Source organism: Chrysochloris asiatica, unplaced genomic scaffold (genome assembly GCF_000296735.1).
Source record: "Chrysochloris asiatica unplaced genomic scaffold, ChrAsi1.0 scaffold00290, whole genome shotgun sequence".
NCBI classification, from domain to species: domain Eukaryota; kingdom Metazoa; phylum Chordata; class Mammalia; order Afrosoricida; family Chrysochloridae; genus Chrysochloris; species Chrysochloris asiatica.
Window position 1 is genome coordinate 717474 of NW_006408808.1, and position 26602 is coordinate 744075.

General features: G+C 40.8%; 1 protein-coding gene across 7 annotated transcripts in view; it reads right to left on the reverse strand.

Annotated features, from left to right (window-relative positions):
• The window catches only part of FOXP1 (forkhead box P1), a 519679-nt gene that overhangs the window by 286618 nt on the left and 206459 nt on the right, over nt 1-26602 (reverse strand). For 4 of the 7 annotated variants that reach the window (XM_006874626.1, XM_006874623.1, XM_006874624.1 and 1 more), the window contains exons 1-2: nt 13400-13576; nt 13-15 (exon numbers count right to left, since the gene is read on the reverse strand). In XM_006874626.1, coding sequence (XP_006874688.1) covers nt 13-15; nt 13400-13576 — 180 coding nt within the window. Of the gene's footprint in view, nt 1-12; nt 16-13399; nt 13588-26602 lie in introns of those variants that run through there. The other 3 variants (XM_006874620.1, XM_006874625.1, XM_006874621.1) reach the window with 1 other exon arrangement.

Consider the following 26602-nt stretch of genomic DNA (forward strand, 5'->3'; position numbering starts at 1 on the left):
TTCAGATTGGACCTGCTGAATCACTGTAGACAACAGCCAGGCCTTGATGCTCTGACACGGCAGATTCAAAAGGCCTGGTCAGGTTTCCAAGAGCCCCCTGTACCAATCTCTTTTTACCCAGCCACTTATTTCCTCTTTTTCTTTCAATCATTCACAAACAATATATCAAAGACCCTACCCTATGCCATACTGGGGACTAGATGAGTATAAAGGAATGAGAAAGGCCTATCCTGAGATCCTCTGGTAGCATAGTGGTTACGAATCGAGCTGCGAACCTTAAGGTCAGCAGTTTGAAACTACCAGCTGTTCTGCGGGAGATACATGAGGCTTTCTGCACCCGTAAAGATTTACAGCCTCAGTAACCCTATTACAGGGTCCATATGAGTCGGTTCCGACTCCACAGCACATAACCACCCATCCTGGGAACCTAGAATTGATTTGGGGAATCAAAGGCAGAAGAATTATGGATGGAGTTTATAGAAGCCACAATCCAACAGGTGAAAGAGCAGAAGGGAACAATGTCTCATTCTCTAACACTCAGGCTGCCATAAGTGTGTGCCAACACAACGGCAACGAACAACAAGGATACACAGTTCAATTCAACGGGATGAGGGTTAGGGTCCATGACCAAATGCCTGAAAAATGCAAACACCCTGTCACTAGACTACTTACCTCTCTGGGATCTCTCTTGTTCCAAGGTATACAAAGCCTAGTCTAAGAATTTTCCCTAAGAATGCGTTTTCTAATATGGCTTCGTATTCTAAGGCTTAGACACCCAAACTCCTCAAAAGCTGAACCCAGTATTGACTTGAACCACCACGTCCCACAGTTACCATGGCGATACTGTCATCTCTGGACAAGTAAAAACCAGCTGCTGTTTGTATGGCCCCTGATTCCAGTTAACACCATGTGTGTCAGAGTCGGTGTTGTATGCCTGCCAAACCTTTCCACCCAAGTGCCTCTCACTGGTCTTGAACATACAACTGTTGGCACCATCCAAGGGCTCCTTTTGGCAAAATAAATGCAAAGTTATTCTTCCAGGCTTTTCCAACACCATACATATTATTACAAGGGAGAGTCAAAAGGTCCCTGGAAAATGGAATGAAAAGATTATGAATTTTTTTTTTTAATGAACTTTTTGAAGACCGTTCATTTGTCTGTCAGTTTGGTCCTTCACAGTTCACTGCACATTTGGGATTCAATAAATATTTTCAAATGAAAGAATATGCAAATAAATGAATTTCAGGAGCTCCAAAGCTAAAAAAACAAAGTTAACGTTTCTTTTCCATTTGTTATTGTTGTGAAGAATCGTGGAGTCAATTCCGACCCATAGCAACCCTGTATAGGGTTTCCAATGAGTGACTGGTGAGCTTGAACCACCAACCTTGCAATTCAAACAAGTTTGCAGTCTGGCACATTAACCCACACCACCACACCAGGACTCCTCTTTTCCACAGCAGTACATATATACATTATAGCTCTCTTACAACAAAGAGCCTAGGCTAGTATATGCAATCCTCTTCACTATAGCTTCTCTCCAGACTGCACAGAGAGCAGGGGAGGGAATAGGGTGGTAACCAAATCAAACACAGCATTATCACTTACAAATGCTAATGTTAAGGGTCTCCGGAATGTTACAAGCAACACTTACTAATTACAACACATTTGGGTTCAAAGACAAAGTGTTGAAAAGAAACTTTCTAACATGGGGTTCAATTCTGTATTTAAACTACCTTCTTGCTGCTGCTCCCTGCCCCACTTGCATGTATATTGCTCTTCTACTTTGTCATAAAAGCAGTCACCTTGTAACCCTTTTTATCAAGTAATCTATGCACGGCCTAGAAGAACACTAGGCTCCATCAGGGAGCTATAGGTTTACATTATACAAACATTCCAATTCTGCCTGCTCAGCGCTAGTTGTCAATAAAGGCAAGCAGTTGCAAAACAGCAAAGTAGGCTCCTTCCCTTCAGAGAACAGATAGGAGCCTGCCAATTTTGCAAACCAAACTCTTCACAATCCCTGAAGCTGATTGTCAACATATTAACCATTAAAGTCAGACCTCCATAGCGTTCAAAAGGAGAATTTTGATTAGACAACAGATTGGGAATTTCTAAAAAGTATTATACTGTTTTGTTGTTGTTGTTGTTTTTAAATTATTAGCTCACGGTCAGAGCTTACAATTACCTTCTCAAAGCAGTGAAGGTTTCTCTTGAAGTCAAGAGGGTACAACTTTACTCAGAATGAAATGTGGCATCTAGGTTTCTATTACCACGTTCTCTCACAGCCAAGGGTCTTTTTTCTTTTGTCTTTTTTGGTTCCTATGCCATCTTAATTTTCAGTTGAGAGATTAATGACATACAACTGTTTAGTAATCAGAACTTGAAAGAATCTTACATAAGACTCACATCACAAATGATATAAATCTTTGACAACAGTATTTTGATGGAAGGCGGGTCTAAAATAACAGAGTAGTGAATTAAATTTAGCATTCAGGGTGAAATATACTTTTTCAAGAAATAGCCATAAAATGAATTGAGAAGGAAAAAGTGGGTGGGGGGAAGTTTGTCATTGTTGTGACTGGGTTTTGTCAGATTTATCTGATTTCCTGTGTCACTTTTGTTTCAACTTGTTTGTGGTGGTACTGCTAATATTTTAGTGCACAGTGGCAGCGAATGGTACCAAAAAAAAAAAAAAAATTCTGACCAGCAATAGTTCCTATAATATTGTTGCTGTTGCTAAATACTGTTGAGTCAGTTCTGACTCATCAACCCTGTATAGGGTTTCCGAAGAGCAGCTGGGGGCTTTGAACTGCCAACTTTGTGGTTCACAGTCCCATGCTAATCCTAGGGCCATAGCAGGAGTCTTCCGTAATACACTACAATGTCTTCACTATGAGTACAATGGTGGGTCACAAAGTACTGCAATCAGTCACTGATGAAAACAAGTGTACAATTTGTTGAATGTAACACTGATGATATGCTCCGTAAACCGTTGATTAATTCTCAATAAAAGAGTAGGAAAAAAAAGAGGAAGATGATACAGAAGGTATAGCCAACTGCCGCCATGATCTCCTTTGTCATGAGACCAAAAAGAAATGAATGGTGCCAACCTACCACTTAGGAACATTTTGTTCAAAGATTCCATAAAAAATCCCCACTTAGGAGGCAGATATGGGGGCATGGAGAGAGGGAGCAGCTGAGGACTCTAGAATTCATGGGAAGAGAGGGACTAAGAGCTGGTGGTCAGGAGGCAGGTGGTGTAAATTATTATGTATGCCTGAGTATTTAAAAAAACAAAAAAAAAAAAGAGCTAAAATGAACAGAGAGAAATACTGTTAACAGATGGTACACATAGATGGGATTATAATCATTGTAATGAAACTAGGTGTATGATTTGTTAAATGTAAAACTGATAATCTGCCATATAAACTTTCACTCAATGCACAATAAAAACATTAAAAAAAAAAATCCCAATCAAAAGGAGCAAAGTGCAGAACAGAATTAAGAATTCTCATAGGCTCGTTCAACTCTTTCTGGAGCCATGGAGGGTAAATGGATCCTTGAAACTAATGTACTGAGATCATTCTTAACTTTAAAACCAAAACATCCCGTGGAGCTTTTGTAAACTCAAACAACAACTTAGCTTAACTAATAAAAAAAGGTGTTCCTTGAGAGAGAGAAAAAAGTATTGCTATGTAATCAGAAAGGAGTCCTGAGAGCTGGGCTGTTAGCCACAAGGTCAGCAATTCAAATGTACCAGTCACCCCTCACGAGAACGGATGATGCTTTCGGCTCCCATAAAGATTTATAGCCTCAGAAATCTCAAGCAGGGTTGCTAGAGAAGAAACTGACTTCACTGCACCCAGCCTCCACCACCACCATAAAATCAAAACAACTTGTATCATACAAAAATATCAAAGCATGAAGGTACTGTTTCTCAACCTATCTTTCATCTAGGTCTATACACTTCTAAAGGTGGTTGTCTCCATGTCTCTGTAGCTTCCCTGGAGAATTCTGCGCTCATTGATTTAGACTGCATCAAAACAGTACACTTTGGGCATCCTTCAAAACCTCCAGTCATGCTCCTTTTCAAAGTACTTTCCGTTTTGGAAACAAAAATAAGGCTCAAGGGCAAGATGAGGGTTATAGGGTCGATGGGGTAAGGTTTCTCTAAGAAATTTTCACAGTAAAGACCAGGTTATCCTTGAAGAATAACCAGGTGTCTTGTCATGGAAGGAAAAACATGAAATTCCAGAACACAGGCACTGAAACTTTTGAGCTCTTTGTCTTAAATCAGGACTGGCGACCGTCAGAGCCGTGGGCCATGCAAGGTTCATGGAATCTTTTGGTCTGACCCTGCCAAGGCACCCACAGTTCCAGTCATCACCAAGGGTGAGTTCATTAAATGTATGACCAAATACAGCAAACTAATTTTCAAGTTGATAATTCTGTATGGCCCAAGAATGATGTTAAAAATATCTAAATGACAGAGAAAAGGTTCCCCACCCCTGCCTTATATTGAACTGAACTAGCATATCCCCTTGGAAGCCACTGTTTTGATTGGACCGTTTTTTGGGGGGGGAGGGGGGGAGCACCCTAACAAGACTAAGAAAAGTATATTACTGAGAGAACTTGTCTGCAACTATCAACTGATCACAGAGAAGTATTTAAACATGTTTTGTTTGGAATAAATCCATGCATGTATAAACTAGAGTCCTAGTAACAGTATTTTAGAAATTATCCTCGTATATTTTGGTAGAACAATTCTTTTTAAATTATTGCTACGTTTTTGCCTAAAAGCTAAAGAAAGTACTAGCTTTTAAAACAGGACTTTGTCTCATGAGAAAGCCAGTGAGTATCTTCTTCTGTGGCACTAAGGGTTAATGCACTGAACTGCAAGGTCAGTTGGAACCACAAGGTTGGCAGTTCAAGTACGCCAGCTGCTCCTCCCAAACTCTATACAGGGTTGCTATGATGGCACTTAACACCAACAACAAACCCCTGGGTATGGCACTGTAGGATAAGCATGGGACTGCAAACAGTTAAGACTGGCGGTTCAAACCCAACAGTTGTTACTGTTGTTGTTGTTGTTATGTGTCGTGGAGTTGGTTCCGACTCATAGCAACCCTGCACACAAGGTTTCCGAGGCTGTAAATCTTTACGGGAGCAGAAAGCCTCATCTTTCTCCCGCAGAACGGCTGGTAGTTTCGAACTGCTGACCTTGCGGCTCACTACGCTACCAGAGCTCCTTAACAGTTGCTCCTAGGTAACCCTATACATGGTTCGCTATGAGTCAGAACTGATTCAACAGCTCTTAGCAACAACAACAATACCCTTTTCTGGAAGCTTCTAGGAAACAGAGGTGCTGACCACCTTTTTCCTCCCGGCCTCCCATCTCTCAGACACAGTTTAGTTCTTGTGCTACAAAAGGGAGAGCCACTGGAGCACCATATCAACAAAGTTCATAAGCAACCTTTGTGTAAGAGACATGTGGCGGAAGGGGAAGGCCAGCTTGGTCAATGCCTACAGGCACTAAGGCCCAACTTCAGGGTGGAAGAGAAGTCACAGGAATGCTAATATTGTACCCCAAAACGAATATGGGAAGGAGAAGTAGCAAGGGCTGGTTCCTTTGGTCTTGTTGTTGTTAAGTGCCATGGAGTCGGTTCTGACCCATAGTGACCCTGTACAGGATTTCTGAGGCTGTAAATCTTTACGGGAGCACAAAGCCTCATCTTTCTCCTGCAGAGCAGCTGGTAGTTTCAAATTGCTGACCTTGCGGTTCACAGCCCAATTCGTAGCCACTACGCTACCAGAGCTCCTTATAGTTCTTACAGACATCGTATTTCCAGCACAGCTTCAGCCTGTTTTTGCTCAAACCTCACTACTCATTTCAGTTGTTGTTGTTAAGTACCATCAAGTCAATTCCGAGTCCCAGTAACCCCGGTACAGGGTTGAGGAATCTGTTCCTCCATTTTGAGAGTGAAGAGAATAATTTTGATTTTATATTTATTTATACTAAAACCAACCAAACTATCCTCTCTCCCCTATGACAATGCTGACACTTTGGTCATTATATAGAGGAGGTTGATGGTGGTTGTGTGCATCACATTGGTTCTGACTCATAGCGACCCACTATAGGGTTTACGAGACTGTCAATCTTATGGGGTTTCTGTAGAAAGCCTCATCTTTCTCCCACAGAGAGAGGATAGATTTGAACTGCTGACCTTGTGGTTAACAGCCCATCAGACGACCCACATGACACAGTTGTTGTTGTTGTTGTTGTTAAGTGCCATTGAGTCGGCATTGACTCATGTTGTTTTAATACCTATAAAAGCTAGAACGTGTGTAAGACAAAAACCTGTCAGAGACAGAAAGTGCAAATATTTCCCACTAAACAGAGAGTGATATGGCACTACAGGATCAGCAATGGACTGGGAACCACAAAGTTAGCCGTTCAAATCCACCAGCTGCTCCACAGAAACCCTACACAGGGTCGCTATGAGTCAGAACTGACTCAACATCACTTTATTATAACCACCACCACCAAAGTACTAAAATTGTACCATGTCAATGGTGGAAAACTTGTGAGACCTGGAAAGAAAAGGCTATCTTGTCAAGATCCAGTTCTCACAGTTTTCAGTGAATATTGTAGTTCTGTGTTTTCAGAACCTCAGGATGTATCTTCATGACACTTTAAGGATTTTCTGATACTATGCTTTCTACATTTCCTAATCACACTTATTTTATTTCTCTCTGCTTCTGACCGTGTGTAAATACTAACTTTTACTTCCTTCAATGGCTCACTGGCAAAATTTAACCCAACAGATCCTCTGTACATCCTTCCATGATTTTCCTAAAGTTTCCCGTCCAGATCTCTAACCCCTAAAAGATGAGTCATGCAACATTTTCTCTCTTTCATTTATATTTTAACCATTGTCTTTTTCACTGAAACTTCAGACAGCTTGAATCTAACGTCAAAAGAAGAATCTACAGTCAAAAGCAGCTATGCGAATTAAACACTCAGCCACACTCTCTAACTAATGCACGTTCAACTTCCAAACCTAGCTTATCTGTTTCTTACGTCTTTCTCACAGAATCCCTTGAAACTGCCCTCCTTCTATTAAATGATAGCCACACCTCAAAACCACAGCAACCGAATCTCTCCCTTGCCTGATTTGCAGACAATAAAACTGCCAGGTGGTACCAAAACTAAAACACACACACACACACACACACACAACCATCATTAAATGGAATGTTGTTAAGAAATAGCTGTTTTATTTAACAGCTATTCATTTATATTGAATAAACATTGTCTAGTATGCATTCTGTTAATTGACCTGGTAGCATATGCTGTATATGGGGAAACTTCTAAACATTATGGTCTATGTAATATGCTTATCTGAAAAAGCTCTCATTTACAGCAATATGGAAATAAAAGTCTGCTTTCTAAAATTCAAGACTTTTTAAATGCATTAATCCACACAGTTTATGAAATTGCTCTGGACATTTTAAGATCCTTTCTTTAAGGAGGGGGCAAAAAAAAAAAAAAAAAAACTTCCGTAATTGGTAATAGTATTTGTTGCTGAGTCTCATAATGGACTAGTGCATATCCAATAGAGGACTTTTACAGACCTCAGAATGGGGCAGGCAGACTAGAAAATAAGAAGCAGTTATGGTATGGGGGAAAGAATTACTCTATAAGCTAAAAGACATGTTCAGAAACTCTATCAAATTATAGTATTAGGAAACTATTGTTATAATAGTTTCATGGCTCAGCTACAAATAGAGTTGCAATGTTACAGAGATAATACATTTAGTTTGGAAGCAGGGAAGGCCGTTTGTTTAAGTGTATTGGTGGGTTTCTCTAGCCAATGGCAGCGCCTCTCCTTGGCTGATAGTTTCTGAGTCATTGGGTCACGATGGCAGCTACTAGATCAATATCACCAAGTCTAGAGATCACACATGAACCATACTGGCTGGGGGGGGACTTTGGCCAACTGGAAGGTGCAGTTCCCTGTCTTAAACTACAATTCATCTCCAAACAATCAACTGCCCCCACACAAATGGATCTGTGATTACCAGATCATCTGATTTTCCCAGGGTAGAAAGAAAACCCAGAGTCTTCCTATTTGAAGTTTAAAAAAAAAGTTTGTTTTAAAAAGATCTGTTGCCCCTGAGTCTATGGACAAGGACATAGCCACTGAGAGGTAGAGCTGAGAGCGAAACAACCAGCTGACATGAAGTGAGAGGAGACACACAAGAGCATCCAAACTTGCAGATCGGACCCATGTGACCTAGCCTCGATGGCTTGATAAGGAGAACTCGAAAAGAGGAAGTACATAACAATTTTTGGTAAAGGGAACGAGGATAAATTTGATGAACCTGACCAATACTCATAGAGGCACTAACTCTAAATACCAACAGAGGGAAGGACTCTTCACAGCAAGTATCAATGCGATCTATCCCCTCTGTACACAGGATAGACAGGGATGGGCAACTCAGACATTGGCTACCTAAAATGAGGGGGTGATAAAGGCACAAAGTGAGTGGATTACAAGGTTTCAAGAGGAAGTTTAGTTTAATAGTGTGTGGAGGGAAAAAAAGAGTCCCCACTGAATAGTTTTCATCTTGTCTAGTTGGGTCTGGTTAAAAAAGATGGGGATAAGATTCTTATGATTCAATAGTGACAAATTGTTATCATGACTAATTGCGACTGTCACAATGGTAAAGGTAGAAGTATTTTTTAACAAAAACAGGGGTGGGGGGGTAGTTAATCTTACAGTCAAGAAACAGATGACCCTAGGACCATCAAGGGAGAAGAGCACAAGCAGAATGCGAGACCTTATCCAGAGAAGCAATGATACCAGAGATGGAGACAGAGATGGGGACATGGAGAGAGGGAACAGCTGAGGACTCTAGATTCATGGGAAGTGAGGAGGTCAGGAGGCAGACTTGCAGAACGTGCCCTTTGGTGCTGTAAATTATTATATATGCCTGAATTTTTTTTTTTTTTAAAAAAAGAGCTAAAGTGATGAGAGAAATACTGTTAACAGACGGTACATGGAGGGGATTACAATCATTGTAATGAAACAAGCAGTATGATTTGTTGAATGTAAAACTGATGATCTGCCCTGCAAACTGCCCTCAATCTACAATAAAAACCTTTAAAAAAATCTGTTGCTGTTGTTGTTGTTATGTGCTGTCGAGTGGGTTCTGACTCATAGTGACCCTGAATGCGGTTTTCAAGGAGTGGCTGGGGAGCTTGAACTGCCAGCCTTGTGGTTCAAGCCGACCTTGCAGTCCAGTGCATTAACCCACAGTAGCACACCAAATTCAGCCTACCTATAGACCAAACTGGAGTCTTGGTGTGGCGCTGTGGGTTAATGCACCACACTGCAAAGCCGTTTCAACTGCAAGGTCGGCGGTTCAAGCTCACCAGCTGCTCCTCGGAAACCCTATACAGGGTCGTTATGGGTCAGAATTGACTCGACGGCACTTCACAAAACAACAACCAATAGACCAAACTCAACCCAAAACGCACTCACTGCACTGTGAATCTTTGCCACAACACTGAGAAAGGGAGTCTGCAACCATTTGTAATTATCTCTGGTAATACAGAATACACAGGGGAAGGTTGGCATTTATTTCGTTAAAATCCTGGCGCTAGAAAAAAATTCTTTCTGCATCCTCCACGATGGTACTGGTGCCACTGGGAAAATCCCCTACCATTCGGTTCAAAACACAGTATAATTAACTCATTTTTATACCAAGCCCTTTACAGCCAGATCTTTGTGTTGCATGGACTTCTAACATATTTTACAGTTCTAATTCCCTTCCACTGTCCTACATTAATCAAAGCTGTAACCCTGTTGTCTTTGTACTACAGAATCAGAATGTGCCCCTGGCGAGGAATGGGGGAAAAGTCAACAGGAATTAAATTTCAGTGCAACTGTTTACTCAACTGTGGCCTGCAGTTATTGAAATTTTATCCGTGGTTTTGTGTGACTACCGCAGTAATGAATTCAGCATGGTTGTGATTTTCTCACTGCTGGTATTCTCACTTCAAGTAAAAACCTGTAGAATAAAAAATGATGAAAACAACCAAAGTCCACTGCATTTACTCTCACATGTCCCTAAACTGTTTAATTGCAGCACTTTGCTGTCTGAAAGTAAACGGATGACTTTATTCTTTGGAATCTTTATTGAACCTGTAATTTGTCTTATTTCAGATTTTCCTTTTCCCCAACAACTATTAAAAACTTCATCAGATACTAGGGTAGGGAAACAGCTGTCAATATTTTATTTTCAAAGCCTGCCAACCACAATAAGTGGGGTTTTAGCCACAATTATAGATCCAACTGCTTTCTTCCCCCCTCCCCAAACATATCAATGACAAACAGAAATACAATTTTTCTAAGAAGATTATAAAAGAATTTCGATGTACAATCAAAATCAGTTTCCTGGCCTTCTTATCAATAATTCATAATAGCAAAGTTTTCAAAGTGGTGACAATGAAGGGAAAAGGAGAGGTGGCTAACCAACTTTGCTAGTGATCGTTTTTAAGAAAAATGCTCTCGAATCTACTTTGGACTCCCGTCTTTGCAGTCATTTTGCGGTTGTTGTGTGTGTGGAAAGTATATACGATAAGTTTTTGGGTGGTTTACCATTTAAGGATACTGAATTATTTTCAGCTTTCGAAATAAAATTTAGAAGTAGTTAATTTTCCACTTACTTAATTAACATAAGATAACTTCTAATTAGTCAGAAGTCTCATAGTCCATTAGACTCAGCTGCTCTTCACAAAACAGTAGATTTTTGGTTCCTGCCTGGCAAGGGCATATAAAATGACATTCCAAAATATATCATCTATTTATTCTCAGTATAGCCACAAATAGCACAAGAACATATGTTAGCTGGAATATATGAATAACCTTCTTCCATTTATTGCTTGGTTTTAATAACAGCCTCACTGACTGGAATTCCACCATTTGCACTAACTTAAATGGGACTCCTGGTGTGGCACTAAAGGATCAGCACTGGACTGGGAACCACAAGGTCAGCTGTTCAAATCCACCAGCTGCTCCTCGGAAATGCTGTACAAGGTAGCCATGAGTCAGAACTAACTGAACACTTAACAACAACAAATGCAAAAAGTTTCCAGACTGAATTTTAAATGGTGCCTGAGCTGTTGAGCACAATAGGTTGGACCTGACAATGGAAGTCACTTAAAGGAAGTGTTTAGAATTAAAATCTTGGCTTGCCTACGGTCTATCTTCTTCCTACAGATCCCACAATAGAATGCTGGATCTACCAGTTTCTAATGGATTCACTATTTAGTGATTCTTTATGCAGTAAAGCTTGTAAAAGCTAAAACCTACGTAAGACAGAATTTATCAGAGGCAAAAAAACAACAAAAAAACCTTATGTAGTGTTTACTAAAAGGAGAGACAGACAAGTGCTAAGACTGCACCCTGTCAAAGGTGGAAAACTTGCATGATCCAGAAAGACAAGTCATCTCTTTGGATTCCCACTCTCAGAGATTTCACTGTTTTTTATAAAAACTCTTGCAAGAAAAAAAATCAAACATGTGTTAGAGCCAACCAAAGGCTCCATCCCTAATATAAAAAAGATTCTCTTAGCTTCTCTGATACAGATTCCAAGAAACCGATTTGACAAAAGAGTTGCTTTCTTTTCCTCTCTTCCTCCAACAATGTCTGCAGCTTTCCAAAAGGCCCAAACATACATCATTCTTTAAAAAAAGAACAACTTTTGTTTCCCAAATAGCACCAAGGATAAATGAATCAAGGATGAACAAGAAAGAGAAAGCATGTAGTATCATGAACCCAATCAATAATTCTTGATTACAAGTTGTTGGTAAACAAAGGCTGTCTTAGAGAAAATGCTATTTATTTTTTGAAATTTTCACCAACACTCTGACAATAAAACACCATTTCCTCAGTTAATTTTACCACAGGAAAATACTTGTTGAGCTCTGTCAAAGTGCATATTTACAGTCAGTAGCCCTGGGAGACAGTGGTTAAAGTGCTTGGAGATTAACCAAAAGGTTCAAACCCAAGAGTATCCTCGCAGGAGAAAGACAGCAGTCTGTTCCCATACATGTACAGCCTTGGAAACCCCACTGGGCAGTTCACAACTGACTAAATGGTCAAAGGATGAGTATCTCTTCTGTGGTCATCAGCAAGAGATAATTTAAAACAGTAATGGGATTTAGTCACATACCAATTGCCACATTATATAATACACAAACAAGGAACCTTAAAAGCTTGTGGTAAATTTTCATTATTTTTTAGTTCCATTTTCTACCACCTTTTTGAAGCTTCTCATGTGTAGGTTTCCTCATATACCGAAATTTCTATATGTTCTTGTTAAGTGCTGTCGAGTCGGTTCTGACTCATAGTTGATGGTTTCTGAGGGGCAGTTGGTGAGCTTAAACTGTAAACCTTGTAGTTCAAAGTGACCTTGTAGTGCCATTAACCCACAGTGTCACAACAGGGTTCCAAATTCCTGAACAGGCAGAGGGAATATATCCCACCACTAAAGTCTGTCTTACTGATGGTTCCTGTTTTTTGCCCAATTCTGCCTGTACAAGTTTCCAGTCCCCTTATTCACCTACACTCATCTCTCTAGTTTTCCTTTGTTTCTGTCCTCATAAGATTTAAGTCCATTTTGTTTGTTTTATGTTTTTTAATGAAAACATGGGAAATATTTATTCAAATGTTAATTTTCTTCCAAAGAGTTAACAATGTTTAACTAACATGGTGAAGTTTGAGATGGGCAGTGGTCCACTCAAATCTTGATTTTTCTGGTTTCTAACCACTGTACCCCACAAGGGGGCTTTGGAAACTTCCACAAGTTGATTTCAACTCACAGAGACCCTATATGACACAGCTGACTAACTGCCCTATGTTGTTGTTGTTAAGTGCCGTGGAGTCGGTTCCGACCCATAGTGACCCTGTACAGGGTTTCCAAGGCTGTAAATCTTTACAGGAGCAGAAAGCCTCATCTTTCTCCCACGGAAGAGCTGGTAGTTTCGAACCGCTGACCTTTAAGTTTCACAGCCTGATTCGTAACCACTATGCTACCAGAGCTCCTTAACTGCCCTATAGAGCTTTTTAATCCGTAATCTTTTCGAGAAAAAACACCTAGGTCTTTCTCCTGCAGAAATACTGGGTAGACTCGAACCAACAAACTGTTCAATTAGCAGCTGAGAACTTAACTGTGTACCACCAGGCCTCATTACTGAAACCCTAAAGGGGCTGAAAGACATTCCTTACAATCAGACAGACACACATAAAACTTTGGTATCAGTCACGGGTTCTAAGGACAACACGATCACCCACCCCTTTCCATGACCCTTGACTCCAAAGCTCAGTACCTGTTGCTGTTGCTGGATGTGGGTAAGATCCGCTGCCCCCACGTCCACGGCTGGGGTCTCCCCGTTGGAGCGGCCCTCGCGAAGACTGCTGCACTCTAGTAAGTGGTTGCTGCTGCTTGGCCCGTTCTGAATGGCAGAACCGTTACTCTTTGCCTCAGTCCCAGAATCTTGCATCATGACTCAAAACCCTGCTGAAGAAATTTCAGGGGAGGAAGGGAAAAAAGACAGAAAAAAGCAGCTGGTAAAACAGTTGTTGTACATAAGGAGAAGTGCCCTGCTTTAAATGTTGCCAGAAACGATAAACAGTTGTCATTTTCTTTCACTCAATTTCTCTTTCATTAGTGGTCCAGTCTCCTAACTTATATGGATGGGAATGTCAGCTCAAATTCAACTTTCACTAGTATGGTTTTAAGTTATATCTTTGTGATTTATGGAAAGGGAAGTATTTTCGGGTGAACCTAGAATTTATGATTACTTTTCTCTGATTGTATCTGGATGTTTTGCAGATCAGCTATAACATCACATTCTAATATGCATAGGGGTCATATGGAGATGCTACATTCTTAGAGAACTATCTCCCAACTTCAACCTTTTAGGAGATGACACACATTACCTGGAGGGGTCCTGAACATCCTAAGTCACACACCAAAAAAAAGTTTAAAGGTTTATACTCCTTGGGATTGTTTAGGTACTGAAACTCTCCAAAATTGGACATTCCAATAAGATAGGTCACTTTTTCAAATACCAAGTACGTTCACACAAGGAACTGTGTTCTAGGAATCAACACTGTCCTGAGAAATGCTATTGAAAATTCTGTGTGTCCACACTCAGTGACCGCTCGCTCTGTCCTTTGCTTTAAGGATTGACCTACCAGATGCTCTGGAAACAGACACGTGGCAACCTCCCCCCTTAAAGATTACAACCTTGGAAATTCTGTGGGGTACTTCTACCCTGACCTCTAGGAACACTAAGACTTGTCCTGACTTGAGGGCAGCGGGCTTTTAGTTTGATATGAAGCCTGAGAGAGCTGTATTTATTTTAGAGAAATATCTCACAGGGGCACACTTAAGAAACAGCCTGAATTTGAAAGTACTGAATTTTTAATGGGGAAAAAAAGTGCAAAATGAATAACTATAGAATATACCCTATTTGTATAAATATGAGTGCAGTTCATATTCCTTCTTGCTACTTTTTAGGCACAAAACTCTTACTCTTAGGAGTCAGTTCAGGTCGCTTAGAATGCACAAAGGGTCCAAATAGGACAAGAAACAGACCATATCAGTTCCTGACATCAACTGCTAACCATCTATTGATGACCTGTGCTAGGCCAGGCCCTGGTGTGGCTCTGTGGGCTAATGCACCAGACTGCAAAGCCATTTTGAACTGCAAGGTCGCTGGTTCAAGCTCACCAGCTGCTCCTTGGAAACCCTATACAGGGTCCCTAAGGGTTGGAATCGACTCAACAGCACCTAACAACAACAACAACAACTGCAAGCAGTTCACATACAAGGGGGAGGCTTCAAAAATTCATGAGGAAACGCCATTCCCTTTTAATATACATTTTCTATGAACTTTTAGGAAGCTCTCACATATATTCTCTAATGTAACCCTAATAGCTATTGGTATTCCCAACTGGCAGAAAACTAAGGATCCATGAGGTTCATCTATTTTGCCCAGGACCTATTACAGGTATTATCAACTCCTAGCTAGAGGTTGGAGGTTTGAGCCCACCTAGAGGCTCCTTGGAAGAAAGCTCTCTCAAATCCAGTGCCATTGAGTTGACTGTGTATTATAGTGACCCTATGTAGTGTTTCTGGCACTATAAATCTTTACGTGAGCAGACAGCCTCATTTTCTCCTATGGAGCAGCTGGTGGGTTCGCACTATAACCTCGGACTGGAAGAAGGACTTGACAGTCTATTTCTACAAAGCACAATTCTACTTGGACACATGTGGACAAGTCATGAGTTGGAACTACCTAGATGACAACTGGTTTTTTGTTTGTTTTTTAATGGTGACTTCCGGATTTGAACCAATTCACTCCAATGCCAAAGCTCTTAACCACATGTGTGTGCTTACAGTGATGACACAGTGGGGTAATGCATTGAAAATGACACGGTCACTTCAAGTTTTCAAATTAGGAGGCTTTATAGGAAGGAACGTCTAAAATAAACATCGACAATGAGAAACACCTGACTCATTAAGACTGACGTAAAATACTTCCAATACAGATCGAAGGCAGAAGAATGTTAACACTAATTGGTTCTAATCATGGAAAGGCAACTAAGCAACCACTGCTGCAGATTTTTCCCCATCATATGAAATATGTGACAGTGTGGTGATATAGGATTAGCGCTCCATTATAAGGTTGGTTTGAACCGCAGGGTTGGAGGTTCAAGCTCACCAGTCACTTCTTGGATACCCTATACAGGGTCGCTGTAAGTTGGAACTGACTTGATGGCACTTAACAACATCAGACATCATTAGATGAGGCTTAACAACTTAACAACAACAACCAGACATCTTAGGAGTCCTGGTGAGGTGCTCCAGAATAATATACTAGACCACAAAGACAGTTTGAACCCCAAGGTTGGAGGTTCAAACTCACCAGCCGCTCCCTGAAACCCTATATAGGGTCACAATGAGTCAGAACTCACTCAACAGCACTTAACAACATCAGACATCATTAGATGAGGCTGTCCTCCCCTCTGCTGGAAACTGGTTTTGGTCTGATTTCTGGAAATTTGTACAAAAACCAAATAGGAGAATTACTAGAAGAAAAAAAAAAATTCACATCTTTCTTCATATCTTTTTTAGTGTGTAGTACGATCCAAGCTGACTACAAACTTGATAAACCCAGATAATCTATCTTTTTGAAAGTTAATCCAATTCTGAAGGGGATTACGAATGGCATTTTGCCATTAACAGGTGGGAAACAAACTCAGAAGCAACTGCTGATTTGTTCTTGTTTTTTTTAAGATCACACTTTCCAGTAATTACAGTTCTTTAAAAATTGCATTCCTACCCTTACTGTCTGCAGAATAAACAATCGATCCAAAATGAACACAGCAAAAACAAACAACTTAATTCTACTGCAAAATATAAAAGTCAGGCGACAAATGTGAGGGCCTTGTTCATCACCAGTAAAGGAATCCATTTTTGAAATGTATGCGTGCCCCCACCTTATTGCCCTCGTTCAGTGTTTTTCAGTTACTGTTTTGCAAATCTGCCTATTCAAATAGAACTAAAGAGTTCCTAGATAGACAAATGACTTGTGATTCCCGTCCACTCACAGGTACCTCAGAAGAAAGACCTGGTAACAATCTGCTTCTTAAAAATCAGCCGTAGAAAACCCTGTGTTGCCCAGTTCTACTCTGACACATGAGGTTACCATGAGCTGGATGGCAGCTGGTTTGCGGACAGTAAGAAAAAGGCATGGCATTTAAGAAAGGGAATGGTAGTTTTCGTAAGGTAATCCATTTAATCATAAGGATGTGCTACAGAATGTCTGAAGAAAAAAATCTTGTAATTGTACTTTCTGGAAAGCCTGCTCATGCATCAGGGAGTGGAATCCTCAAATACAGAAACACCTGCCCATGCATAAACTCCAAACCTGCCCTCAGACTGGGGCATATTTAGCCAATTCTACCATACTGCCTGAGTAGAGCTGAGGACAAAACAGGGTAAGAAACACTGTTTTCACACCGCATATCAAGGGGACTCTGGACCTGAAAACAGGTGTATAAGAGACTGCGCTGTTTTTTCATTCCTCAATTTGGCACCATCATGGTGGGTGGAGTCAGAACAACCTCCAATACATGATTGGATGAGAAGGCCCAGTTTCTGCTCCACGCAGTTCTAAAGAAGACTGCCAAGTTTCTCTAGTACAAGTTTTTCAGGAATGAAGCCAAGGAACTTGGCTTGTGAATCAGGTTTGTGAGAGTGGAAGCTCTGGGACCAAAATTACACAAAGGATTATTTTGGTCTGAGGATGTCCTTAATTAGCCAAGTGCTAACAGTAGTATGTAGGTTGGAAGATTTAAATTTTCCCATAACCTCCCACACCAATCAGGAGAAAACAGCTTTTTTTAAAAGTACATATGAAAAATTAAGAGTGTCAATGTCTAAAAAAAATTTCTAGAAGTATCTGGGTTGGCAATATCTTTTCTATGGACCATTCCAAACCATTTAATAAGACTTTATAACTGTATCACACTTTCCAAACTAGAAAGCCCTCATGACAAGTCTATGAAGGAGACAAGGCAGGTTATGTTCCCCCCATCTTACAGATAACTAAATCTCAGTATTTTAAGGGATTTGTTGTTGTTAGGTGCCATCAAGTCAGTACTGACTCATAGCGACCCTAGGCACAAAAGAACGAAACACTGCCCGGTCCTGGGCCAACCTCACAATTGTTGCCACACTTGAGCCCACTGATGCTGCCACTTTGTCAATCCATCTCGCTAGGGGTCTTCCTCTTTTCCTTTGACCCTCTACCTTGCCAAACATGAAATCCTTCTCCAGCGACTGGTGCCTCCTGACAATAGGTCTGAAGTATGGGAGACGAAGTTTGGCCATCCTGGTCTCCAAGGAGCACCCTGGCTGCACTTCTTCCAACACAGATCTGTTGGTTCTTCTGGCAGCCCATGGCATTTTCAACATTCTCCTCCAACACCATAATTCAAACGCATCAATTCTACGGTCTTCCTTATTCACGTCCAGCTTTCGCATGCATATGAGGTTATTGAAAATACCATGGCTTGGGTCAGGCGCACCTTAGTCCTCAAGCTGACATCTTTGCTCTTCAACACTTTAAAAAGGTCTTGTGCAGCAGATTTGCCTAATGCAATAATACGTTGTATGATTTCTTGACTGCTGCTTCCTTGAGTGCTGATAGTTGATCCAAGAAGAATGAAGTCCTTGACAACTTCAATCTTTTCTCCGTTGATAAGAATGCTGTTTATTGGTCCAGTGGTGAGGATTTTTGTTTCCTTTACATTGAGATGTAATCCATATTGAAGGCTGTGCTCTTTGATCTTCATCAGTAAATAATCAGATGTAGCCAAAACTGTTCTTTAATTCAGCCATGAAGTAGTCCATTCAATGCAGGATTGAGATTTTCCAATTTGCAAATCCTTGTGCTGTATGGTGAATGAAGGAATTGGTGAATGGCAAACTAAGTACATTGCAGAAGAGACAATTAGTGACAGGTAGATACAGCAAAGTGCCTGAAACATAACTAAGAAAGTGTGAGGACTCATGAAAACAGCTACTTGCATCATTTTCCTATTGAGTTTCACACTATCCGAGTGATCAGAGTCAGCATCTATGCGAGGTGTCTGCCTTTCCTAAGGACCTGGGAACACTGAATCCGTTTTTCTCAGAGGGAGCTTGTTCTAGGGATTTAGCTTGCAGAGTCTCCTCATCTCTCTGCAGCTCCTTTCAGCGGAAAACCTGTCTTTCTCCAGGGCAAATTCAGAGCACTAAATGATGCAGAATGTTCCAAAGTGCCTGGACATGAAGAGAGTGCACATGGAGGATCTGGCCTTACCTCTGAAAAAATCTTCCTCCAAAAACCAGGCCAGAGCTTCCTCAGGCTTCCTACATGGCTTTCCCAAATGTGCAGGGTCCGTTCAAGTTGCACATGAAACTTCACACACACTTCCGCAAAGGCTGATGCTACAATTGCTTGGGTGTCATACACAAAGCTTACTTTAAGGAAGTTAAATGGCCTACTTCTCATGTTTCTTGGAAACATTACAGAGATACTGATTTGAAAAGATCAATTTTAGTGCTGGACGGGCTTATAGAAAAGGGTAAGAACTGAGTTTCACGAGCTTTATTTATTGTCATGGCCAACAGAGCTGCTCTCTCAAAGTATTCTGGGAAATTCATAATGCCCAGGCTAATGTATTTATAGCAAATTAAAGCAACTCTTTGCTATCATGATTATTTCCTTGGTTACAGTGTTGATGCTGAAAATTTAGGGAAAATAAAGCACTTGTTATCAAGCTTGTGGAAGATTCTAAGCTAACAAAAAGTTCAGTCTTGATTCCAGGGCAGTTAATTAAGGTTGACCAAGTCAGGCAGAAGTAAATTAACTTGGCTGATCAATTATTTATATGAAGCAGAATAAATGCCCTTAAAAGAACTTGGGCTGCTCAGGAAAGGATGTGTAAATTAAACTAAACACAGATTTGTAAAATATATTCTGACTTTTATGGTAAGAAGAGTAGGAAAGTTAATGGTGAAATCACTTTTAGGGAAATGATAACAGTGATTACAAAGTCCCACCCCAATCCAAAAGGGAAACTTTTCTTTCTTATTGTTCATGCATGTGCAAGGAAAAGCAGAAAATGGCAAGCAATTTGGAAGATACAACAGAAACTTGAAAGTAAGAATGGGGAAGGAAGGAAGGAAGTCTTAAAATTCAGAGAGTATGTGAATCTCAAGATTTTGGACCATTTAACTATTACTCCATCAACTGTTAATGCCATGCAGAATGTTACAATAATAATCATGAAAAAGACGACAGTGGAAGAGAGGAGAGCTTGAACTTGAATAGTGGTAGGTGGTTGTGTCCCGTCATCAAGCTAGCTCCAGCTTATATGGAACCTGTATAGACTTGCTGAGGCTGTGGATCTTTACAGGAGCAGAAAAGTCTCATCTTTCTCCCTTGGAGTGGCTGGTGGATTTGAACTGCAGACCTTGCAGTTAGCAAGTCAGCTCACAATCCATTACTATTCCAGGGATTCTTAGGTTTAAGAATTGTGGTTGTTGTTAAGTGTCATTAAGTTGGTTAAGTACCATTAAGTTGGTTCCAACTCATAGAGGCCCTGGATAACTGATGTATGATCCCAATAGCACCGAACTGTTTCAACTTACATACCAACTCCGAAAACACTTTTAGGACAGAACTTACTGAGTCAGAATACACTCCATGGGCCTGGATTTTGGTTCAGTGTTCACACAATGTCCAAATCACATAACGTCCTACTTCACAGAACATACCGTGGACTTGAAGTGATACAGGACTGTGATTACCCTCAAGTGTGCAAAGGGTTTGTGTGGAAAACCAAGCAAAGGTGTTTTACGGAGGTGCCATTACAAAATCCTCACCACTGGACCAATAAACAACATTCTTATCAATGGAGAAAAGATTGAAGTTGTCAAGGACTTCATTCTTCTTGGATCAACTATCAACACTCTCGGAAGCAGCAGTCAAGAGATCAGACGACGTACTGCACTGGGCAAATCTGCTGCACAGGAACTTTTTCAAGTATTGAAGAGCAGAGATGTCAGCTTGAGGACTAGGGTGCGCCTGACCCAGGCCATGGTGTTTTCAATAGCCTCATATGGATGCGAAAGCTGGACGGTGAGTAAGGAAGATCATAGAAGAATTGATGCCTTTGAGTTGTGGTGTTGGAGGAGAATACTAAAAGTGCCATGGACTGCCAAAAGAACCAACAGATCTGTTTTGGAAGAAGTACAGCCAGAGTGCTCCTTAGAGGCCAGGATGGCTAAGCTTCGTCTCTCCTACTTTGGACATATTGTCTGGAGGAAACAATCGTTGGAGAAGGATGTCATGCTGGGTAAGGTGGAGGGTCAGAGAAAAAGAGGAAGACCCCCAACGAGATGGATCAGCCAGGTGGCATCATTGATGGACTCAAGTGTGGCAGCGGTAGTGAGGTTGGCCCAGGATCAGACATTGTTTCGTTCTGCTGTGCATGGGGTCGCTATGAGTCGGTTCCGATGGCACCTGACAACAACAACAACAACATTACAGTCAGCGGTTCGAGGCCAACAGCCGTTCTGTGGGAGGAAAATGAGGCTTTCGGCTCCCGCAAAGACTTACAGCATCAGGAACCCTACACAGGGTTTCCAACTTGACGGCACTGAACAACAACATACGATACCATTATAGCATAAACAACGGACGGCTAGCCACAAGGTCAGTGGTTCAAACCTACTGGCTGAGCCACAGAAATGCTATACAAGGTCCCAGTGAGTTGGAAGTAACTAGACAGCACTTAATAGCCAAACAATGGGTTAGCCTGGGATACTAACTAGCTAGCAGTCACGCTTCTTACGTGGGCATTGCTTGCATTCAAAACAGAAAGTGAATCTAGTAACAGAAAACCTTCCAAATGAAAGTCGCGGGCTTTCAGAAAAGTCCTGCACCAAAGGAGAGCACACATTACCTAACGGGCCCAAACTTTCCAACTGTTCACAATTCACCGGGCTCCATGTTATCAGGGCAAGTAGGAATCACGAGCTGAAAGGTCGGTGGTGGAGGGGCTTACAAAATGAATGTTTCTGTTGGGGACCTTTGAGATGATTCAGGCCTATAGTGACCCCACAGGACACAGACCTGTCCCACACAGTTTTCTACACTGCCTTTTTAATGGGAGCAGAGTTTTCCCTTGCAGAGCCAACCACTGCCCACCAAGGTTCCTGAAATAGAATGTGGTAGTATGGTTGTTGGTTCCAACTCATAGCAATTCTGCATGGGGTTTCTGAGCCTGTAAATCTTTACGAGAGAAGAAAGCTTCATCTTTCTCCAGGGAAGCGACTGGTAGTTTTGAACTGTTGATCCTTCAGTTAGCAGCCCAGCTAATAATGCACTATACTATAATAATGCTCCTTAAGGGGTGTATAGGGATGAAGAGAGCAATCCTATGATGCGAAGTCCAAGTTACAAGTGGATGTTTCAGAAATGCTCTTTAAGGAAAAAAGAAACAATGAGGTACAGGGGTAGAATGGAAGAACAAAACAGTAGAGGCAGACTTACAACACTAATTTAATGTTTTCTCATCTGAGATGACATTTGCAAACTGTGAATGAGCCTTTCAAACACCAAAATCTACCCATTGCACCTGTGACGGGGTTCCAGTCCATGAAAAGATCAGCCATGAGTCAAGTGGAGGCAGACCACCAAAGTCTACCCACTGTACTTGGGACAGGCTTCTACTGCATGAAAGAGCAGCCAAGAGGCAAGTTTAGGCATATCAGTTGGAATGCTGATTGTTATGAATGCACCATCTTCCAATACCAGATTTTCATAATTATAACAGAAAGGCGTAAATTTTCTAATGCATAGCAGTTCAAAAAGTAATCAAGAGAATGAGCCCGAGGGCTATTTTAATGTATGCGGAGCTAGTGACCCGCAGTAATGGGAGGTAAGCTACAATGAATGCAAAGTAATGCACACACGCTGAAGTCCCAGTCTGATGAGGGACGGCTAAAATTAACACCCAATTAATTTCCGAATTGACAAACTAAAGAAACCCATAAATCTACTTTCTCATTAATTTTCTTGTGGTATAATTTAAAGCAGTAATGTGAGGGCAAAAACTGAGCATTATCCATCATAAATATCAAAAAGATAGCACTGTAACACCATAAATTATGCATATTACCTGTTGTTAAAAATGATTTATTTATTATCAACTTCACTGTGCACTGTAGATGTCGGGGTCTAGCTAAAAAAATAGCTGAAATTTCATTTAGCATGTAAGATGAAAAAGCTTCACAAGCAATGTAATTATCAAAAGCGTGTTAAAAAGGGGGGAAACTAAACAAAATAATCACTTATTTAGCCACCAGGGAGACTGAGGCAAAACCGGAAGCAACTGAGGTGTTGGCTGAGACTATATATCATGGAGGTATTTGACTGGGTCTCCCAGTGAACAAGAAACTTGGCTCTGGGAGCACAGCTCCAAAAAGGTGTCGGTGTGTGGGCTCCCTAAAAGGGCTGTTCAGTGTGCCTGTTCTCAGGGATACAGAAATGCACAGTTTGGTGTTGGCAAGGAAAGAGGGCAGGAATTCAGTTTCATCTCAGGTAAACGTCCGGCTAAGGGAACTAAGTTAGACAAGAAATCATCAGTTGTTAAGATGTTTGAGATACAATTATGTCTGCTTTTCAATAAAGTAACATGGTAGCTTTCTTGACTTTAATGCCCAAAACAGGACTGAAAAGGAAGTAGGAACTATTTAGTATTTATCAATTAAACCAGCAGAACAAGCATTCAGATTAAAATGATATCTATTCCCCACCCACACTTCTAACAATTCAATTAGAATTTTAAAAAAAAATTCCTTAACTTTTTTTTCAGGCCCACCTTGCACATGATAGGAATTTAATACACAAACGCTGACATTTTTACCAGATGACTGAATGCCAGAAATATCCAAGTCCAACCTCTTTATCAAATGTGACCAAGAGCTTGTGCTTCTTTTAAAATACTCTATTTCCTTATATCTTTGGAATGGTCAACTGTTTTGGAGTGCTGAAAGTCAGAACCCAGTAAATCATTATCAATCTTAAGATAAGCAGGCTTGTCCCAGTCACTGAAAATGTAAAGATAATCAACCAATGGAAAAACACTATCAAAATCATGGCATACTTTTAATATACATAAGGGCAGTTCTGAAGGACTAGAAATAGGATGTTTAATTTTCCCTACAATTCGTGACTCAGAGAAACAGTGCAGCAATAAAATAATGTCACTAACAAAAACATCATTTCTCTTTCTCCACCAGGCTTTCAATCTGAAAACAAGAGACTTCATATTTCTAAGGGGAAAAAATTTTTTTCTGAGATTTCTGAGTTCTAATACTTACTACTGCAGCAACAACACTGGGCAGAAGACCTGGAGATTTTTCACTCCCAGGATTTGTCACCATCAAGCTTTTGTGAACACTACCATCTTTCTAAGACACCCATGACTGCAAGCCCTCCACCTCTGAGAGTTACAGACATCTCATTTATATTTTTCAGTTTGGGGTTACTGTTGGTCTTTTCTCCCAGTAGACAGGAATCGTAACAACTGTGGGCAAACTACAGAAGTTAGAAAGCGGCAGTTCTAGGAAGAGCAGTACAAAGGAGAATGCATGCCCACTCCCTCACATAGTAATCCAGACGAGCTCAAATAATTAAATAGAGACGGAAAAGGAGCTTTGCCAATCCAGTGCTAGGCTGTTTGCTTATCCTCAAGGAAACCTTCAGAAGCTCAGGGCATGACGAAGCCAGGTGTTCTGAGGAGCTTAATTAAAACGCATTTTTTACAGAACAAAATAGATTTTAAGTTTGAGAACTAAGAAAGCCTGCCGAACTTTAATCATTTGAACATTCAAACAGCTGAACTCTCACAAACAGCCCAGTGGAATACCAAGAAGCAATTCAGAGGTGGGTTTTTTTAATCCCCTTTCCATATTTTATGTAGTTTCATAGACATGGGACCAGGTTCACAACATCAATTAACAAATGGTACGTGAGATGACACACTTCAAGTAGCTCCCACTTTGCCTCCAGCCCTGAACCGCTCTAGTGGCCAAAGAGAACAATATGTTCACAGCATCATGGCAAACTAGTGAATGCTGGTCATCAGGATTCAGTTGCTCGCATTTCTCAGTTGTATGAAAGGGACAATTATTTAATTTTATCCTTCAAAAACTCCAATATGCATCGACGTATTATCCCCTCCTACCGCCGCCTCTCAAAGTTGCTCTAACAGACAGATGAGCCAGCATTCTCTGATACAAAAGACCACCATCTGACTCTCAAGGTCATGACCCTCAGCCCCCAGTACCCTCAGTTTGTGTTCTAGTCTCATAATTTAATTGACAACAAATGCCAGCAGGCCCTGTCTAGTATTGAAACACAAGGCAAATTCAGAAACAGCAACAATCATTAAAAAAACAAAAAACAAAGATGATGTGAGCAGAGTTGGTTTGGTTTTTTTTTTTTTCTTCCCCTTTTGTGTTTTCAAAACATGACAAAGGACAGGCTAATATTTAGCCCTTATCTAGTAAGGCGTCCAGCGTCCAAAGAACAGTAAGTCAACTAGAAATCATTACTTAACTAGAAATTGTTACTAAAGAGACACAAACCGTCTTTACTTAACTAGAAAATCAGACCAGAGTAACAGGTAAAAGTGAAAACATGGGTTTTTAAAAAAAAAACAACAGCAAAACATCATAGATATTAACTGTGTCCTCCCAGATATAAATATTACAGAGGATTTATTCGGAACGCATTTAACTAAAAAGTTAACCTTCCCTTTCAAACTTGACAGAGTACACGCAACAGGTAAGATCCTATTCAACCCACATGAAAACACACAACAATACAGAACCCAAGTATTGTACCTTTCAGAGCCGACTGCCTTGTTCATAGCACTAGACTTTTTCCTAGACCTTCTAAATCCTTGTTTGTTCCACAAAGAATTTTCTAGCCATCTGATGCTCTATTACTGAGCTAGTGGCCTTTCAAGAGAGCTCTCTCCCTTCTGAAAAAAGCAAACAACTGCATAGATATCATTACACTAAGGAAATCTCTTAGAAAAACCAAACAACTTGCTAATCTCTCCAGCCCCTTCATCCAAGCAAAAGATAAGAAAAGCAAACCTAAGTCTGTTTCAACCACATTCCAGGGACAAGTTCCTCTTTTTCTTCCTTTATCAAAATTCTAGCATGTCAGTTTTTTGGTGTTTTTTTTTTTTTTTTTAAAAAAACAGACCTCACAGGATAAACTGCTGCTCACACCCGCAAACAAAGCAATATTTGTTTAATAAGGATTGCTGCCATGGGTACAGTAAACAAGGGGCCCAGCATTTGTGTTTATGAACAAACACATCATCTTACAAGAGCAATTTAACATTAACCAGGTGGAATAATCAACAGATTTCATAGGTGACACCAGGGGCAGGAGTAACGTAAACAGAACTGGGGAGGAGAAAGGGGCCACTCTTTGGGAATCAAGGTCGAGACAAATGCATTACAGAGTAAACAGCTGGGAAGAAGGAAAGATAAACAAACAGTCATTCTTCTGACATTTAGAGCGGCAGAAAGGTTGTATGTTACATAGATCAGCTGCTGACCACCATGAAATCGCACCAGTTGGAGACCAAGCCTGCTTGTTTGCACAATGCCATGTTTGCTTATAAACAACAATTTGCTGTCACCAACCTAGCATTACTCATCATCATATAAGCCAGAACAGATCCAGTCAAATCCGGTTAGCTCTTGGCTGGTGAAATTACTTAGAAAATAATATGGCCTCCTAAACTAAATGAACAAAAGGAGCCCTGGACGCCTAGTGGATTACGAGGTCACTATGATATGAGTCAGACCGAATTCGGTTGGCACACAACTACCACCAAAGAGAAAGAGGTCACCCCCAAAGGAGGCAAACACACAATGG